The sequence below is a fragment of the Borostomias antarcticus genome (genome assembly GCF_949987555.1).
Source record: "Borostomias antarcticus genome assembly, chromosome: 18".
In the NCBI taxonomy this organism is placed as follows: domain Eukaryota; kingdom Metazoa; phylum Chordata; class Actinopteri; order Stomiiformes; family Stomiidae; genus Borostomias; species Borostomias antarcticus.
This window is the reverse complement of record NC_140251.1, coordinates 24,298,573-24,318,721: the sequence shown is the minus strand read 5'-3', so window position 1 is coordinate 24,318,721 and position 20,149 is coordinate 24,298,573. Positions and strand designations below refer to the sequence as shown.

At 48.8% G+C, this 20,149-nt stretch overlaps 1 protein-coding gene across 1 annotated transcript in view; it reads left to right on the top strand.

Annotated features, from left to right (window-relative positions):
- ptprz1a (protein tyrosine phosphatase receptor type Z1a) overlaps positions 1-20,149 on the top strand; it is a gene marked incomplete at its 5' end in the record, with an annotated part of 201,377 nt that overhangs the window by 14,860 nt on the left and 166,368 nt on the right. The window contains 3 exons of the mRNA XM_084452851.1: positions 2,380-2,559; positions 3,244-3,395; positions 4,079-4,174. Coding sequence (XP_084308977.1) covers positions 2,380-2,559; positions 3,244-3,395; positions 4,079-4,174 — 428 coding nt within the window. The remainder of the gene's footprint in view (positions 1-2,379; positions 2,560-3,243; positions 3,396-4,078; positions 4,175-20,149) is intronic.

Genomic DNA, 20,149 nt, shown 5'->3' with positions numbered 1-20,149 from the left:
CTGGATGCTCCTAACTACAGGGATGTACAAATAACATTCCATAATTCAACATGCATAAATATCTCAAATACTGTACAAACAGGTACATAAATGTTGCTCTCCACCAATAAATACTGCAACATATAAACCAATAGCAAAGCAGTACAGTATATAACTCTTTTGCCTGAACACCTGGAAAACACAAGACAGCTCAGGTAAGTGTATGCATGAGCAAAGAATTCAAACTTCACAATGCACCATTGTCTTCTTCTTCGTTTGGGTGTAGATGTTTCACTCCTCCCCAGGCTCGGGGCCGAGGGGCTATCCTTTTACCACCCCGAGCCTGGGTGAGGGGGTCACCCGGGCTATATAGCCAGGCACACCTCCAGGAGCCATGTCACCGTTTAGCTACAACCGTCAGGCCACGCATTCCATTGGGTGTCCGATATATCGGACAGTCCTGGATGACGTGGTCTGCGATTTGTTCCTCGGCGCCACACTCGCACACTGCACAGGATACCAAGCCCCATCTGTACATCCATAAGCGGAAGCGTCTGAAGCCGGTCCGGAGGCGATTAAGCCTCACTCACGCCGGTCTGGGTAAGTCCATCCCGGGAGGGGAAGGACCGGTGGCCGGGTCTGGAGATGTTTGCCTCCCTCTCCGCACACCAGGTGTAGTCCGCCCATCCTGCCTCGCTGATGTTGAGATCTCTGCATTGCTGCAGGAGATCCCGTGCGGCACAAAAGGGTGTCTGACTTGAGACGCCAGGGAGGCTCCGCTGTTTTCCAGATCCCGCAAGACAAAACAACCAATGCACACACACACAAACACACCCCACTTACACAACCCCACACAAACCCCACATGTCCAGCCAGTGCACATTCAATAAAGAGTGTGCAACTACTAATGCTGTACAAAAACTGCTGTGCGAACTATTCAATCAATCGATCAATCGATCAATCAATCAATCAACCAATCAATCAATCAATCAATCAATGTAGGCCTACCACATAAATTTGCAAATAGTGCCAAGTGCAAAGGACTGGTAACAAATTGCACCTTTGTTACAGGAGTGTTAAAACACACGGCTTTGAGGTTTTGCATGTTCTCTGAAGGTCGGTACTGTAGATGAAGGCATGCTGAACCTAGATTATTCTTGGGCCTATCTACTTTGAGGTTGTGGAACTGTTCCCATGAATATGCAGCCCTCTGAACCAGTGTTCACTTGAAATGTTATTCATTGTTTTTCATTGCTTTATTCAGTGAAGTAAAGATATTGTTTTTTTTTAGTTGTGGCTGTTGGAGAACTGCTGGCACACCTGTTTGTGGTTAGCTCATTAGCGTGCTCTCCCAGGGCAGCACACCTGGAGGCGGTCAGCACCTAATTACGCCCAGACAGGAAGTTATGTGCTTTCAGGCATGCAGCTGAACATTTCCCCATAGAAACACTCTAGTCGACATTGACAAGTCTACACTCTAGTTAGTAAACAAGACAAGTCCACAGAAGCACACTAGTTAGTAAACAAATCCACATAGAAACATACTAGTTAGTAAACAAGACAAGTCCACAGAAGCACACTAGTTAGTAAACAAATCCACATAGAAACACACTAGTTAGTAAACAAGTCCACATAGAAACATGCTAGTTAGTAAACAAGACAAGTCCACAGAAGCACACTAGTTAGTAAACAAACCCACATAAAGACACACTAGTTAGTAAACAAGTCCACATAGAAACACACTAGTTAGTAAACAAGTCCACATATAAACACGCTAATTAGTAAACAAGTTCACATACACACTGACTATTTAGTAAACAAGCCCACATATAAACATGCTAGTGAGTAAACAAGTCTACATATAAGCATGCTAGTTAGTAAACAATTCCACATAGAAACACGCTAGTTAGTAAACAAGTCCACATAGAAACATGCTAATGAGTAAACAAGTCCACATAGAAACACACTAGTTAGTAAACAAGTCCAGATATACACAGACTAGTTTGTAAACAAGTCCACATAGAAACATACTAGTTAGTAAACAAGTCCACATAGAAACATGCTAGTTAGTAAACACGTTCACATAGACACACGCTAGTTAGTAAACAAGACAAGTCCACATAGAAACACGCTAGTAAGTTGACATTGACTGTTTTTTTTCTGTGCTTTAATAAACTTAGTAGATAGGATTGCTTGGAATGCACTAGAAATCTTCCATGGAATATTACTCCAGGTATCAGCCATTTGAGTATGTCCAAGTACAGTATATAAGTAAATGTTGAGCATGTATAAATCGGCAGTAGCTGTGGATGAACAACCCGATTACAGTGTCTATCGCCATGGACCATATGTTCTTATATAAATGTCCTCTCTCTCTCTCTCTCTCTCTCTCTCTGCTAGGAACTCTAAACCAAAACAACTGGGCTAAGAGGTACCCATCATGCAACAATGCCAAGCAGTCTCCCATCAACATCGAGGAGGACCTGGCACAGGTCAAGCTGCAGTTCCAGAAGCTGAAGTTCGAGGGCTGGGAGAGAGAGACCACCGACCATACCACCATCAAGAATGATGGGAAGACAGGTGAGGAACGCTGCAGGTGATATGGACGGATCCACCATGAGGATGCTGATTACAGTCATTTAACATTCCCGCATTATATAGAACACAGCTGAGGCATAATATAAAAGCATCAGGGATTTGTGTCAGAATCTCATCACACACACTCAACTCTATCATGTATGAAACCAGCCATGAGCACTCATATACCAATGATCTGAAGTCCTTCCTTCCATCCTACTGTATATCCTACTGTTCAACTGTGTGGAACATCACAATAGAACCTCATCACAATAGAACCTCATTTTCTGGCATCTACTCACAATAAGGCCATTACAGACCTACAGTATCACCCTTTTAGCTCAGGATACAATTACCAGTTTCTGACGGGAGATGGTTGAAGAACTCTTTTATCTTCTCTGTGTAAGTACTGTGAAATGTAATACTCATCATACCACATCCATTGTAAGGTCATGGTAATTGTTCTGTGTAATCTAAGCCTGATTGTTGATTCTAAGTGCTGCTTGAGTTGAGAGATCGTGTGCGTTTGTCTGTTAACAGTTTTCACGTGTGTGTGTGTGTGTGTGTGTGTGTGTGTGCGTGTGTGTGTATGGGTATGTGTGTGTGTTTTGTGTGTGTGTGTGTGTGTATGGGTATGTGTGTGTGTGTGTGTTTTGTGTGTGTGTGTGCGTGTGTGTGTCCCTCCAGTGGCAGTGAACATAGACGGGGAGTTCTATGTGAGTGGAGGGGGGCTGAGGTCCGTGTTCAAGGTGGGCCGCATCACCTTCCACTGGGGGCGCTGCAACGCCTCCTTAGAGGGCTCCGAACACAGCCTGGACGGAGCCAAGCACCCCCTGGAGGTAAGACACCGGCACAGCACCCTGACCCCTAACCCTGGAGGTAACACTCCTGGGGCCTCAGTCTAGGAGAATCTGGGGCCTATACTAAGAAACATGTTAAAAACAACCAGGGTAATTTTTCGTTAGCTGGCTTGACAAAGCCTAACAACCGCAATCACACAACTGGTTTCACAAAGATGGTCAGTCAACTCGTTGACAGTTAACTCAACAACGCCGGGGTTCCTAATGGCCGATCCACCCCTGACCAATGCAATATGAGCCCTGGGTATCGCAGGCCTCAAAAGGTCCCATGTCAGGGCAGGGTTAGCGGTTGTTGTTGACAGAGGTTTCATGCTCTAACAACCTGAGAAGAGAGGGGTTGCCTTAAATAATGTTGGCCACATTTGACCTCTGTAGAACGCATCACTCCTTCCTCTCCTCCCTGAAGTTATATCTGACTGAACATGGCTCGTTCTCCTCTGCACAGCTGATGCCAATCCAGGCAGATCAGATCAATGATGTTCTGCAGGAGGAGGGAGGAGAGGTTGCGCTTTATGGAATTCAAACGGGGCCATAGTCTAGAATATAGAAGCCTGTTTTAAGACTAGGATTACTGTCTTCAATCTGACCCTTATTTTGTTTAATCTTGTGAGAAACGTACAAAGACTTAATAGATGTGTGAGAAGCTCCTCTCTGTGTTTCAGATGCAGATCTACTGTTATGAAGCGCATCACTTTGATTCCATGGACCACGCCATCAAGGACGGGGGCCGGATCACTGCTCTCGCCGTGCTGTTTGTGGTGCGCATGTTAGCAGCAGTAATAGTAGTAGTAGTAGTAGTAGTACAGTAGTAGTAGTACTAGTAGCAGTAGTAATAGTAGTAGTAGTAGTAGTAGTAGTAGTAGTAGTGGTAGTAGTAGTAGTAGTAGTAGTAGTAGTAGTAGTAGTAGTAGTGGTAGTAGTAGTAGTAGTAGTAGTAGTAGTAGTAGTAGTAGTAGTAGAAGTAATAGCAGTAGTAGTAGTAGTAATAGTAGTAGTAGTAGTAGTAGTAGTAGTAGTAGTAGTAGTAGAAGTAATAGCAGTAGTAGTAGTAGTAGTACAGTAGTAGTAGTACTAGTAGCAGTAGTAATAGTAGTAGTAGTAGTAGTATTAGTAGTAGTAGTAGTAGAAGTAATAGCAGTAGTAGTAGTAGTAGTAGTACTAGTAGCAGTAGTAATAGTAGTAGTAGTAGCAGCAGTAGTAGTAGTACTGTAGTAGTAGTAGTAGTAGTAGTAGTAGTAGTAGTAGTAGTAGTAGAAGTAGTAGTTATAGTAGAAGTAGTAGCAGCAGTAGTAGTAGTAGTAGTAGTAGTAGTAGTTGTAGTAGTAGTAGTAGTAGTAGTAGTAGTAGTCGTAGTACTTTATTGATCCCCGGCACTGTTACAGTATCAGTACCACAACAAAGTAACAGACTCGAATAGAAATATACATTATGTACAAAAGTGCAAATAAACAAGTGTATAAGTTTAAGTAGGTTTCTTAGATTTTGCTAGATTGTGCAAAGTGGAAGCATGTCTAAAGAGTTTGTAGAAAGTAAATGTGCATGTCCTGTCCAGGGACCTGACTGTGCCCATAGTGTCCAGCTAGTCAGGGGATGCGTTGAACAGTGTGGTGGCGGCTGGTAGGAAGGACCTCCTGAAGCGCTCTGCAGAGGACCGTGGCAGGATCAGTCGGCTACTGAAGGGGCTCCTCTGCCTGACCAGGAGAGTCATGTAGAGGGTGAGAGACATTGTCCTTGATGGCCAGCATTCATCTCCACCACCACTCTCACTGAGTCCAGGCTGACCCCAGGACAGAGCCAGGCTGACCCCAGGACAGAGCCAGGCTGACCCCCAGGACAGAGCCAGACTGACCCCCCAGGACAGAGCCAGACTGACCCCCAGGACAGAGCCAGGCTGACCCCCAGAACAGAGCCAGGCTGACCCCCAGGACAGAGCCAGGCTGACCCCCAGAACAGAGCCAGGCTGACCCCCAGGACAGAGCCAGGCTGACCCCCAGGACAGAGCCGGGCTGACCCCCAGGACAGAGCCTGCCCCTCTGGTCAGCTTGTATCCTGTTGGCGTCCCCTGCCTTGACTCTGCTGTCCCCGCATCCCACCGCATAGAAGATGGCACTCGCTATAACAGACTGGTAGAACATGTTCAGCATGGTTCTGCATACATCAAAGGACCAAGTTGACCAGTCTGTTGTCCAGGTGCACTCCTAAATGCGTATGATTGGACCACATCAACATCAACTCCCTAGATACGAGACAGCAGAGCCTTCTTCCTCCTGAAGTCCACCACCATCTCCCTGGTCTTTCCTACATTGAGCTACAAATGGTTCTGTGTGCACCACCCAACACGGTCCTCCACTAGGCCTGTATTCCTCCTCCTGTCCTCCTCTTACACATCCACCAATAGCAGAGTCACTTGAGAACTTTATAGAGTTGTATCTGCAGTAAGGGATCCAGAGCAGACCCTCATGGGCTCCTTGCTAACCACTCACCCCAGCCCTGGAGCCTCACCAGGGGGGCTTCTAACTGCATTGTCTCCCAGAAGTAAGGGCTATATGGTTTTGAAGGGTGTGTGTGTGTGTGTGTGTGTGTGTGTGTGTGTGTGTGTGTGTGTGAGTGAAGGTTGAAGCTGGGGATCAGTGTTATTAGTCCTCTTCATCCCCTATGGGACATGAGGCTTCAGTGAGCTCTCTCCACTGCATTTGGCCCCTGGCAGCATGTTTCTCTCCCCATGACAGGGTCATGTTTTCCAGTTCCTGTGTCACAGTTCTACACCAGGTGGTTCTGGGCCTCCCAGGTCTTCTTTTGACTGGTGGCGTCCATCTTAAGGCGAGTCTCAGAATGCAGCCCTGCTCCATTCTGAACACACGGCCCAGCCATCTCAAACGTCTGTGTGTCATTCCCTTGGTGATGCTCCGGCTACCTGGTTTTTGGAGATTTTGTTGGGCCAAAAGATCTGAGACATCCATTGTGAAAAACTCCCACTCTCCTCATGTCTGTTTTGACCACTTGCCAACTCTCTGACCCATACAGTAGAACAGACTTGAGATCGCTGTTATACAAGAGCATCTTTGTTTTAAGGCTGTATAGCTTGGACCTCCAGATGGAACGCAGTGGGGAGAAGGCTCCCTGAGCCTCTCCCAGCCATGCTTTGATGTCTTTTTGGACCCCACTGTCTTTACTGATGAGGTTGTCCAGGTAGGTGAAGTCTTCCACAAACTCAAGTGGTTCCTCATCCACAAGGATGGGTGCTGTGGTGCTGAGTCCGACCTGTCGGGCAAAATTGTTGAGCTGTCAGTTGTAGCCTGCATGTTGGGGTGGTTGGTTGAAAGGATAGTGAGATTGTGTCTATGATGTTGTTCGTGATCCAGTCTTAGGCAACAAGGAAGAGGACAGGAGAGATTATGCACTCCTGTCTCACTCCGGAAACACACTCAAAGAGGTTATTGCCCATGAAGACAATGGGCCTTATTCACCAACGAAGTAAAGAAGTTATTAAGAAGCATTTCTTCTTAAACTGTACTCACGCCGTTTCTAAGAAAATTCTGGCATTCACCAATGGTTTCTCATCTGGGATTTGTTCTCAGCTAAGAACAGAATATACGAACACTGAATAGCAGTCGCAAGTAGGCCATTTGAGTGCGGAAATGTAGACTATGCAAAAATGGTGATTGCGGTCCCCTCAATTCTACAGTTGGATGATATATGATTGAAATACAATTATATTTGCATAATTCCCTATAACGTGTCCTAACCATAACCATCATTTCCATTGTAAACGTGTGCGTCAAAATATCTGATACGGTATGACATCGTTTAGGCCTAAATCATTTCGCTCCGAATTGCTTGTTATTCGTGTTGATCAGTCTTGAAGATGTCAAAAACATATTAAGATTGTGTGTTAATAATTTGTGATTTTGATGTAAATTAATGAGTGTTGTGTTTTGTTTAAATTCTTTGACCGTTCTGCTAAAGCACCGTGAGATTTCGCTGTATAGGCCTACATACAATAGCCTACCAACAAATCCATGACCATTTCATCAAATGGTGATTGCGGTGTAGTGGCTCACTCGGTTGATCTGGGATGTTTGGACTCACAAAAGACTATCGTCACTTCACATTGAAATTCACCGGTAGCCTACCACAGGGTTCTCCACGTAGGAGGCAACACAACCACACAACCTTGTTAAAATGAGGACAAGTAATACAACAGAATAGAATAAAAGGACTTACTTTATTACCTCACAATTGCAGCAAAAGGACAGTTACACAGAGACACAAGGGGTATCTGAGTAAGCGCGCCCACCGAGAGTCGGGAGAGCATATTTATACTTGGCTAGGCTAGGCTAGGCTAGGCTACGCTATGCTAGGCTACGCTATTCCACACCACGTGACTTCATGTCTGAGTACCTGATTGGTTGAAACTACTGTCTATCATGTTGGTCATATGAGCTCATTACTGTCGTCTTCTTATTCGGCCGAGGTTGATAAAATTGTAACACAGCAGAACATTTTAACAGGCTTTTCATTGTGATGTGTCCTTGGCATTCAACTTATCTGCCACTAGAACATAGATAATAACATACTGCATTCTGGAAAAGTACAGACTGCTGACATTCAGTATTGAAGCTTAACTAGGCCTAAAAAAGGCAGGCCTTATATTAAACAACTATAATAGCACTTAATCAAAAGTACCTTTCACATTTCCCCCCTTTGATCCATACTATGGATCACTCTACTGTTAACATTACTGGTGAGTGATGCTAAGCTAAGCTATCAGGATGGGGAATAACAGAGTACTTGAAAACACATCTAAATAGCCCAGTGACTTTAAAACAGAGTATAAAACATAATAGAACATAGTTACTGTACTGTAACTAGTACAATCATAAAACAGTTCAAAATGTCAGTTATGGCATGAGCCTTTAATAGTGAAATTTACAACAGTATTATTGCTTTTTAGGTTGACCCTGTTGGTCAGTTTACTCAGCTTCTTGGTGATTTGGTCTTCAGGACTCCAAAAGTCCTCTCCGGTGCTCAACCTTTGGGTGACTGCCAGCTGGTCTGTCACTGTAGGGAGGTGGTTGTAGCTCGACTTAGCAAGGGCCACGGCTCACGTGTCTACCCGAGTTAGGAGGTTCCCGTGTGGGGTGTGTTTGTTATCAGTGTCTGAGAATGTGTGTGTAGGTGCTTCAGTAGCTCGACTTTAGCAGGGGCCACGGCTCTCGTGTCTACCCGAGCTAGGAGGTTCCTGGGTATGTTTGTTATCAGTGTCTGGGAATGTGTGTAGGTGCTCTGTAGCTGACTTTAGCAGGGGCCACGGCTCTCGTGTCTACCCGAGCTAGGAGGTTCCTGGGTATGGTGTATGTTGTTATCAGTGTCTGGAAATGTGTGTGTGTGCTCAGATCTTGCCTGTTTACTGGTGAGTCACTCCGGGGTTAGCCTCATGATATCTCTGGATGTCCCACGTCTTCTGCTGAGCTGGGGACAGCGAGGCTTCTTCATCCTGCAGCAGGACCATTTCGGTGGCGTCTCCTCCCAGGGTGGCTCTGGTTGCTTTGGTGATGAAACACTTGCAGATAGGGATGCCACAGAACACTAGTATTCCAATTAGAAGCAGGAAACTCACGATCATGTAGACTGCTTTCCCCGCCCAGCCAGAGAAGAACTCGGTCAGCCAATGCAGATCTCCTCCGGTGGGGGCAACCTGGCTCAAAACTTGTTCAATCATGGTGGCACTGTGTTTGAGATAGTTAGTAACATTGTCTTTGGCGTCTGGGATAAAGAAGCAACAACTTATGCCTAACATTTTGCATACTCCACCTTCCTTGGCGGTGATTAGATCGAGGGCTTCACGGTTCTCCAGGAGAGCTTCCCTCATGGCGGATACTTCGGCTGTCAGTTGGGACATGGCTGTATTGATATCTCGGGTGGCATTGGCTAGACACTCGTCATTCCAGGCGAGGCGGTTGATTTTCTCGAGGCTCCAAACGGCCGGGATAGCTGCAGTGAAACCAAATGATGCAGCGACCCCTAGACCCGCCTCTTCGGCTTGAGAGGTCCAGGGATTGCGAAAATTAAGATTGGGGTGTTGAGATTGTGGGCCTACCTCACGTTTGTCTCGGTGTCCGACGGCAGTGGTGGAGAGTTCTGGGCCAGTTGGATTGGCTGGATGGATATTACTTTTGGGCGTCAGGAGTCCTGGGTAGCAGCATCCCCTCCAGGTTCCTGCTGGTCCTAGGGTGTATCTGTGTCTTTCTCCACAAACCCACCCATACGCCAGCATGCTTTTAGGAGTGGATATAAGTCCCCAAGGACAGGTTACATTGTGTGTGACATTTCGATAGGTTACCGTGCAGTTGGGATTGTAGGCGTCCACATGGACGTTCGTGACGCACTGAGACCATCCCAACAGTGGTGCTTTGGGGTCGTGTTGGCAGAGACATACTGGTGCGTTTTTCCGGATCACTCGGCGGCGTCTCCGGACGTCGGATGTTGGCTCGTTCTGGTGCTGACAGGTTACTGGAGGCGGGCTGGTTGCGTTGTTCCTGATCATTTGGTCAATTGAGAGAAAACTTAGAATGTCAAATGGTGTAGTGCAATTACCAATGTTGTTGAAGTTCACATCTTTGCTGCTGATGCCCTCGAAGGAGTCCGTTCTGACTCCCTCGTGGCACACCCAGCAGGGTCCGTTGTGGACTTGACTGATGAGGACAGCTCGGGCGCAGGCCATGTTTCCTCCGCAGCGGCGAAGGGCGCTCCTGGCCTCTTGTGTGGGTCCATGGTGGTCTGTACCTACTAGGGGATCATGATTACTGGAGAGAAATTCGGCCTCCTCCTCTCCGTTTGTCACCTGTATGTTTACGCTGTTTTTCCCTGCTTGTGCGGCCTGATTGATTTTACCGATGGCAGTGGTGGGTCGAGGTTTTACTATGAGTTGGAATGGCTCCAAGGGGTCTCCTCCCCATACGTCTACCCCCGCCTGATAAGCCCCTCCATCGCCCAGTCTTGGGGTCAGGGTCCAGGTAACGCAATTGTCCGTCTGGCTGATCTTTCCTCTCGTAGACCCGCCTCGGAATTTTACCTGCGGAGCATTTGCATAATGCATGCCTCTCCGGTAGGATTGGCTACATTCTCGGGACCCTGCTCCGTCGATCGTCCCTGTTGACCGGAACACATCACACTTAAAGTTGCATGGTTCCATACAGAGGTACACGGGGTACGCCCTCCCATAGTACGAGTACCAGTATCCGCAAATGTTCATTTCACACTCCCTCCCCTCCTCACAATGGAATATTTGTCTGGCCTCAGCACCGGTGTCGAGGAATGACAGAGCGGTAAATAGTATGGCGGTGGCAACGATAAGCTTACTTTCGTTCATATTGGGCTAGGTGAGCGGGTGGCTTTCGCTCTCTCTGGGGTCTCCTAGGTGCTGGGGTCGGCTCCTCCTCCTCTTCTGGGATCTCCTGAGGGTCCGCGGGCTTTGCGACTGGTTGTTTTTCCTTGACAGGGGAAAGACTGGGAACAGAAGGAATGTCAATTTGTGGGGTGTCGGGTCCCCCCTTTGTGGGTGACTCTGCCTCACACGATGGGAAGTCTCTGGTGGTTTCCTCTGGGATGTCGTCCCCTCTCCAACGCTTCACATGTGCTGTGTGTACCCAGGTTGGTCTCTCGTTCACTCGGACGGCTGTTGGGGTGGCGAGGATGACCTCGTACGGGCCTCTCCACCGTGGGTCGGTCCACTTAGTGCGGCCGAACGCTCGGATGAGCACAAAGGATCCTGGGCTGATGGGGTTGTTAGGTTCTGGTGCTGGGTCGTATGCCTGGGCTGTGAGAGTGGATCTGATGACAGAAAATTGTTTAGACAGACATACAGCGAATTCACATGCATTGGGTGGTGGTACCAGGTCCGCTGGTGGATCCGCTCCTGTGTATGGGGGACGGCCAAACATGCATTCAAAAGGTGTCAGAGGTGTCCCTGACCTTGGCGTGGTTCTCATGGACAGCAGAGCGAGGGGCAGGCACTTGACCCAATTCTGACCGGTTTCAGACATGAGTTTGGCGAGCCTGCTCTTGAGGGTTCCATTGGATCTTTCTACCTGTCCTGCCGACTGTGGGTGATAGCTACAGTGTGTTTTGAGCTCTATTCCCAACAGTTGTGTGGCGTGTGCCAGTATCTCACTGACGAACGGGCTGCCGTTGTCTGAGGAGATTTTCTTGGGTAAGCCAAATGTGGGGAACCAACCTCTGCACAGTGCCTCAGCCACTCCTCGTGCTGTCTCCCGTTTCATTGGGTAAGCCTCCACCCACTTACTGTACATGTCCACGACCACCAACGCCACGTTCTTGCCGGCTGCAGGAGTAAGGTGCACAAAATCAAGCATTAGATGAGCTCCTACACCCTGGGCTAGACCCCCATGGTGTCCTGGTGTGTTTTTGAGGCCCCTAGATACATTGTATCGGGCACATGTGATGCAACATTGACAAATTTTCTCTGCTGTTTGTGTGATGCCTGGGCAGTACCATGATCGGGTAAGGATTTGACTAATCCCCCCTTTGCTCACGTGACCACGTCCGTGAGCAACGTGACAGTAATATGTGTAATGTTTTCTCGGCATGCATGGTCTACCGTCTGCTGCCTTCCAGATACCGTCTGTTTTCGTGCAGCCCTCTTCCTCCCATAGGGAGGCTTCCACAGGGCCCAGATCAGTCTTGTACATTCTCCTAAGCACACTCGATCCTACAGCCACCAAACAGTCCTGTCCCTCAACTGGATCCTCCTCCGTCAGCTCCTCTGGTTCCTGCGAGAGAAAGCAAGTGTCACAATTGGAGAGAGAGTTAGGATTAGCTGTCAGGTGGTAACCAGCCGCTCGCTTGGCCTCCTCATCGGCCCGCTGGTTGCCCTTTGATGCTGTGTCTGTTGCATTGGTGTGTGCTATGACCTTGACCACCGCCAGCTGCGAGGGTAGCAGCATAGCTGCGAGTAGGCCGTCAATCAGTTCCCTATTCTTGATGTTGGTGCCTGCTGATGTTTTGTAACCCCTTTTGGCCCATAGGGCGCCGAAACTGTGACCCACCCCCCACGCATACTTGCTATCAGTGAAAATGGTGACCTTGTTACCACGTGATGCCTCACACGCCTGGGTGAGGGCCCACAACTCCGCCTGTTGTGCCGACCAAGTGTCCTGTAGCCTGCCACTGGTCACTACCTCTGTGTCGGAAACAACTGCAAAACCCACATGTTTGTGACCTGTATTGGGATCAATGGAAGCAGAACCATCACAGTAAAGTGCACGCGCGCCCTCCAGGGGCACGTCCTTCAAATCTGCCCTTGGTTTGCACTCTTCGTCGACTCGTCCCACGCAGTCGTGCTCCACCTCCGCCAAGTTGACATCTGGGAGAAGGGTTGCAGGGTTAAGTGTGGTACAGCGGACAACTGACACGTTGGACTGACTCAAGAGAGAACTTTCGTACCGCTGAACACGGGCAGTACTAAGACAGCCTTGCTCTGAAGAGTTAAGGATCGCCGCCACCGCATGTGGGGCCTGAATGACAACTTTACAGTATCCTACAATCGGAGCACACTTTACCAGAGCGATGTCGCACGCCACCACGGCCCTCGTGCACCCAGGGAGCCCCAGCTCGACAGCAGAGAACGCCTGTGAGAAGTAAGCGATTGGTCGGTGTCTTCCCCCATACCTCTGGGTCAGCACACACCTCACATACTTACCGCTCCCATCGACGAACAGGTCGTACTGCTTGGTGGGGTCCTGGTACCCAAGACACGGTGCGGTGGTGAGCGCGGACCTTAGCTCCTCCCAAGCCGACTCCATCTCCGGGCTCCAAATCACCTTTTCTCCTGGTTTAAGGGAGAGAAACGGGGTGCGCAGTGTTTTGTCTAACCTGCTGCATTCAGGAATGAAGGTGCGGCAATAACCAACCATCCCAAGAAAAGAGAGAACTTCCTTCTTGGTCCCTGGTCTTTTCATGGCCAGGATTGCTGTGACCCGGCTTGGTGTGATGCGTTTACCTTCTGCCGTGAGTGTGTGGCCTAAGAACGTGACCTGTTGTGTCACAAGCTGGGCTTTCTTCCTGGATGCCTTGTGGCCTCCCGCCGCCAGCAGGCGTAGGAGCCTCTCGGTCCCTTCCAGACAGCCTTCTCTGGTGGGACAAGCAAGAAGTATGTCATCAACATACTGAATGAGCACCCCACCAGCCGGTGGGACATACTCACGAAGGTCGTTGGATAGAGCAGCGTTGTAGATTGTAGGCGAATTCGTCCATCCCTGGGGACAGCGTGTCCAGGTGTAGCATCGACCGTTGAAAGTGAATGCGAACCAGTGCTGTGATTTGGGGTCGACTGGTACAGAAAAGAAAGCATTTGCCAGATCAATAACAGTGTACCATTGGCAGTCAGGTGTTAGAGGCTCAAAAATTGTGTTAGGGTCTGGTACCAAAGGAGCGAGCTTCAAACATACCTCATTCACGGCCCTGAGATCCTGCACAAACCTCCACTCTGGTGGCTGACCTGCTTCCTGGTGCTTTTTTACTGGGAAGATGGGTGTGTTAACAGGGCTTCCTTGTGGTAGATCTATAATCACCCCCGCTTTTAACAGCTCTTCCAGCACCGGCCTTACCCCTTCTTCTGCCTCCTTTGAGATGGGGTACTGCTTTACCTTCACTCCGGGCGCCTGGGCCCCTCCGTCTCTGTTGGATACCACCACTGGGGTGGCTGACCTAACTTTCCCTACATCATACTTCCCGGATGCCCAGATACAGTGGGGTAACTTAGCTAACATGTCCCCTACATCGGCTGGTTCCTCCTCCTCGGTCATTAGGTACTGTGGATCAAAAATTGCCATTACATCTCGGCTCATTATCAACATCATGGGTTCAAACAGTTTCAATCTATATACAAGTTCACCATACATCAAGAGGGAGGTTACCTCACCGAACTGAGTGTAACCCTCCTTCTTATGTTTACCCGTTCTCCACAGCCATTCACAGGCCCCAGTAAAGCCTCCGAGGCTAACCCATGCATCCGTCCGCCCTTTGGTGAGAGAAACATGGGGCACTCCCCCCTGGACGGCGGCCACATAGTCGTGTGCCTCGGCGTCTCCTAGGGTGACTCCTGCTGTGGTGATAGAGTCGCTGAAATAGATGCTGTTAACCCTGCCTGTGCCTAGCTTGGGACCTGCTCCATCTACATCCCTTACCCATTCTTCAACTTCCTCCTTGCTTGCTGTAACCTGCATCGTAACATGTGGCGTTTGTACTGTGCAAATAGGTGGGTCTGCGGTCATGTCCTCCCTAAAATTATTAACCATATGTGCCAGTAGGTCCCCATCCTCCTCTGCTAACTCCAGGACAAGGGCAAACCGGTCCTGTTCATCTAGCATTAGCCTGAACTCTGTGTCTGTGTCTGGGTGTGGTATGTGTGCTTTGACTCCGGCATCTGTAACTACTAAATTTAGGTTGAGCTTACACATGATGTCCCTGGCCAGCAAATTCATGGGACACCCTTTGCTAAAGATAAATGCATGCTCAAAATCAATTGATGCTGGATCAGTGTGAAACGTGCATTTTATTGGTAGAGTGAGTGGTTCAGTTGTGGAGGCCCCAGACGCGCTTCTAGTGGTTCTGGTCTCTCCCGACAGTGTAGGTCTGAAATTACATTGGTTAGCACATAACACAGAGGTGGTAGCACCGGAGTCAACCAGAAACATTATGTCCTCACCTTCGATTGTCAAAAGAACAGTGGGCAATCGTCTGTGTGCTCCCTCAATCATAATGTATACTCCCTCATTGTGTTGTGTGTCAGTGCTAGATGTACCTTCAGCCTTATCGGAAAAGGGAGGGACGGTCGAGTCGTGCCAATCATCAAAGACCCCCTCCCTGGCCTCCTCGCCCCATCATGCGAGGTCGTTGCGGTTGGCTGGTTTCCAGGTGCCTCCTGATCCTCCGGTTCCTTGGTTCTGCCTTGGACGGTCCTGTTTGTACTGTGAAACATCGTTATGAACCTGATACGGCCCTCTCCCTGCTCTACCTGTGTCTCCTTCGCGGTTCTGGTGCCTCCTCCTCCACTCCCTCTGCTGCTCCGTCTCTGGATATGGACAGTCCCGAATCATGTGGCCCTCCTCCTTACAGTTGAAGCATCTCATTGGTCCGTACGGGCCTCTCGGTGGCCCGTTCCTGGTCTGCTCCTTCCCCTGCACCGTTGGCTGCTGGCGTGGCCCCCTGGGCGGGTCGTGGAGCCTGGCGTGAGCATCAGACATAACCATAGTTAGTGCAGTGTTCAGACTTGCCTTGCTTTTGGCCTCCTTCTTTTTCTCCTGCTCGCCAGCCTCGGCATCCTTCGCGTTCTGCTGCTTCTCGGCGTGTCTGGCGTGGATGATGAGGTCGTGGGCAGTGGGGTTGTCATCATAGCCAATCCAGGTCTGGGTCACCCGCTGTGAGAGGGCGGGCTTCATCCCCTTTAGGGCCATGCCCACGAGCGTGGATCCATACCCCTCCATTTGGTCGTTCATACGGAAGTGATCAGCGATGCTCTTCTTCAGCCGCTCTATGTAGGTCGTCACCGGCTCCTCGGCTCCCTGTACACAGTTGGTTACCTGGGTGGGGTCTCTGCTGACGGGCCAGATGAGAACCAGGTTCTGGCGGAGGTTTCTCAGGAACAGCTGCATCTGGTGGTTGGCCGCACTGCTTCCTGGGGCTTCGACCCAGTTGGTGCCTGGCTGTACGATCCGGAACACCCGGAGGTTCAGCCGGTCCCACAGCGCCCCTGGTCCAGCGGTTTTGTAGATGATGCGCACGAGGTCCTGGATAGTGAGGAGGCAATCACTAGAAAGTCTGGTTAATTGTCTGGCATACCCTTCAGAGTCTGTCTTTAGTGGGGGTAGTTGCAGTATCATATCATGAATGTCACTGGGAGACATAGCACGGTGGACCAAACTCATTGTTCCATTAGCATTTGGTAGCTCGATCATCGGGAACTGGCCCTCCTCTGTCTCCTCCTCCTCCTCCTCCACGGCTGACACGGATGCTCCGAACGCGGTGTCGGAGTCTTCAGGGCCGCCGCAGGCACCCCCTGAGTGGGGTGTGGACGCAGCCTGTGGGGCCCTTGGGGCGGGTGTCTGTAGCGCTGGAGAGAGGTTATGAGATGTCATTAATTTGTTAAAATTGTCCTCAGATAGTTTACTTTTTTTTATGTAGTTGGTGATGAGTTTTATGGCCGCCTCATCGGTGGATATTGAAGGCAGCCCTGATTGTAGTGGTGCCCTGGCCTGGTATGCCCCCTGCTGGTAGGCTGGTGGTGGTGCAGCGGGAACAGGTGCCTGGACGGAGAGAGAGAGATTGGGATAGAGAGGGGGCACTGGTGCCGGTTGGGGCAGTTGTGGAGCGCTCGCTGGTGGAGGCGGCTGTTGTGGAGGTGGTTGCAGCGGGACTGGTGCGGGGAACGGACTATATTCATCATCTCTGCGAGCCTGATCAGTTTGAAACGATCCCACCGTGTCTCCCCCCTGACTGGAAAAAAGTGTTATCTCACATCCCTCTTGACGGTTCTTAGCCTCTTTTTCCCAGAGACCGAGAACCGCACAAACATCACTCTCTAACTTAAATTTTCTCCTCTCCTTCTCTGTCATCTCTTCCACTTTATCCTTCACGCCTTTTATCACACATATTGCAAACGTACCGTTAGCGGGCCAACCTATTTTATCGAGGTTGCGGAGGCCGACCACGCTACGGACGCCTTGCGTCTCTCATATAATCATAGCATCGGCTCTGGGCGCAGAGATCACCGAGTGATTTACCTATATTTGAGCCCATGTTTCAATCGCCTTAGGTCTCTAATGCACACAACACAACAGTCACTTCAATCACACTTCTTTAATAATGGTAGTAATAGTAACAGTAATATAACAGTAGTAGTAGAATAGTAACAGTCAGAACAGGAACGTACTTTAAATGTGGAATAAGCAACACTGTTTAATATCGGAGTCGTTATGGTTCTATTTCGCACCGCCCCGATAAAACAACTTCACACAGTCAATGAATCGAAAACCCAACCAAAAGAATAATTCTTCAACAACTAAAATGTTAAACACAGGCGCAGCACTTCTCTGTGAGCCTAACCGGTGTTTTGGGTGCGGGAATTCTTGGTCTATGGACGGACTATATAGTTATAATGTTGCAAGCATTAAACCTCACCGTGGCAACCAATGTACAGTGTGGACCTTAATAATCTCTTATATCCTATGCTTACGTCACAAGCGCAGCCCTAGACATATACTCTCATTAAAAAGGAATTTTTTAACTCTGTGAACAATTGATGTACGTTTGAAACTTACTTAAATGTCAGAAAAGCTAAATCCTCCAGTTGTGTGTTGTTGGCCGTCCTATCGATGGTTTCCAGGCGTCCCTGCCTGTCTGAGCGACCCCTTCGTCCGCCCTCAACCTCGTCCGCCGACGGCTCTTAAGTTGATGCGTGAAGGGTGATCAGTCCAACGGAGGCTCACTCAGACGGGCAGATCAGCTGGAATCCACACTTCTGACACCAGTAAAATGTAGTGGCTCACTCGGTTGATCTGGGATGTTTGGACTCACAAAAGACTATCGTCACTTCACATTGAAATTCACCGGTAGCCTACCACAGGGTTCTCCACGTAGGAGGCAACACAACCACACAACCTTGTTAAAATGAGGACAAGTAATACAACAGAATAGAATAAAAGGACTTACTTTATTACCTCACAATTGCAGCAAAAGGACAGTTACACAGAGACACAAGGGGTATCTGAGTAAGCGCGCCCACCGAGAGTCGGGAGAGCATATTTATACTTGGCTAGGCTAGGCTAGGCTACGCTATGCTAGGCTACGCTATTCCACACCACGTGACTTCATGTCTGAGTACCTGATTGGTTGAAACTACTGTCTATCATGTTGGTCATATGAGCTCATTACTGTCGTCTTCTTATTCGGCCGAGGTTGATAAAATTGTAACACAGCAGAACATTTTAACAGGCTTTTCATTGTGATGTGTCCTTGGCATTCAACTTATCTGCCACTAGAACATAGATAATAACATACTGCATTCTGGAAAAGTACAGACTGCTGACATTCAGTATTGAAGCTTAACTAGGCCTAAAAAAGGCAGGCCTTATATTAAACAACTATAATAGCACTTAATCAAAAGTACCTTTCACAGCGGTCACCTCAATTCTACAGTTGGATGTGTGTTAGTGCGCTAGACGGAGAGTCTGCTGCGGAGAGGGTGGTAGTCCGTGTCCCTGGTGTCTGTATCCATATCCCCAGCGGCGTGCACACCCAACAGTGCTGTTGTCCCTATTATGGCACCAACGCGCTGGTCGAACTCAGACAACAGTGGGCACGCCGGGCCCCCTCCAGTAGCCTGCATATCTCTCCTCAAGATTAAACATTCACGATTCCTTTATTTGTCACATGCAGCCTAATGTCCAGTCACAGTGAAATGTTGCTGCCGGCTCCAAGGTTAAGGTCATTACAGATAAATTCTAATACTCTATTTACAAATGACACAATAAGGACCATTTCTATACAGTAGCCTATGTAGATCAGATAAGTAGGGTACCTCTTTTGTCAACTGCTAGCGTTGACAGCTGTGTAGGCTATAGCCTATATTTTTGTAGACTCTAGGCTATTGTATATTGTATTCTATCACGTTGACATTTTGCACTGTTCTGCCTCGCTATGTTTATGCACCAAGGCAAATCCTCATAGTAGGAGGCCTAAAATCAGATTTTGATTGCCCATGCTGGATCGACATGCAGCCCTCTGACTTGCTAACGCACCTACAACCCCACCTAAACCATTATGCTATCGAAAAGCTGTCGAGTTGCGGGCGCGAATGACCGGTATTCATTCATAGAAGTGACATCTGCGCACGACCCTGGAGTTGCATATCCTTATATGGGGCTGGCGGGGAGTTTACCTATGCTAATCCATGTGAGCGGCCACAAGCTTTGAACTTGAGAAACCATGAGGTTCGCCATTACAAGAAGGCAGATGCGAACTCTTCCAGCGGTTTACGAACACGTCGGGAGCTTTCCTTTCCTGTCGGTGGCTGTCTTCATCCTGTTGAGAAGGACTCTCCAGAACACCTTGCTTGGAAGAGATAGCAGGGTCCTCTGTTTGAAGCCCAGGGCTGTCCGTGCTGTTTGGGAGAACATGGTCTTAATAGCATCCCATTCACTGTTTATGGTGGGTTCTTCCATTTCAGAGGCAGCATCAGTGTGCTGAAGTGACTTCTGAGTTCTATCACAAACTCTTTGCTTTCCTTTGGATACAGGGGTTTTACTATGTCAATTTCTTCTGTCGCTGGCCTTGTGGGACTTGCTTTTTCTACTTGATCTTGATGGTGGCAGTGATTAGGTAGTGGCTGCTATAGACATCTGCACCCCGGTATGCTCTATCATCTTGTAGTGACCTACGCCACTTACTATTAATGATAATGTGGCTTATTTGGTTGATAGTCCCACCATCGGGTGACTTCCATGTGAGCTTGTGAATGTTCTTGTGTGGAAAGATGGTTCTGCAGATGACCAGGTTGTTATTCATGTAGAAACCAACCAGGCATTTGCCACTGCTGTTTCTTTCACCACATCCATGCATGCCCAGACATGTCGCCAGGCATGCCGCGTTAGAGCACCTTAGAAACCTCCATAGCTGCTCATACCAATCCTCTTTGTCCTCCTCGTCAGCCTCAT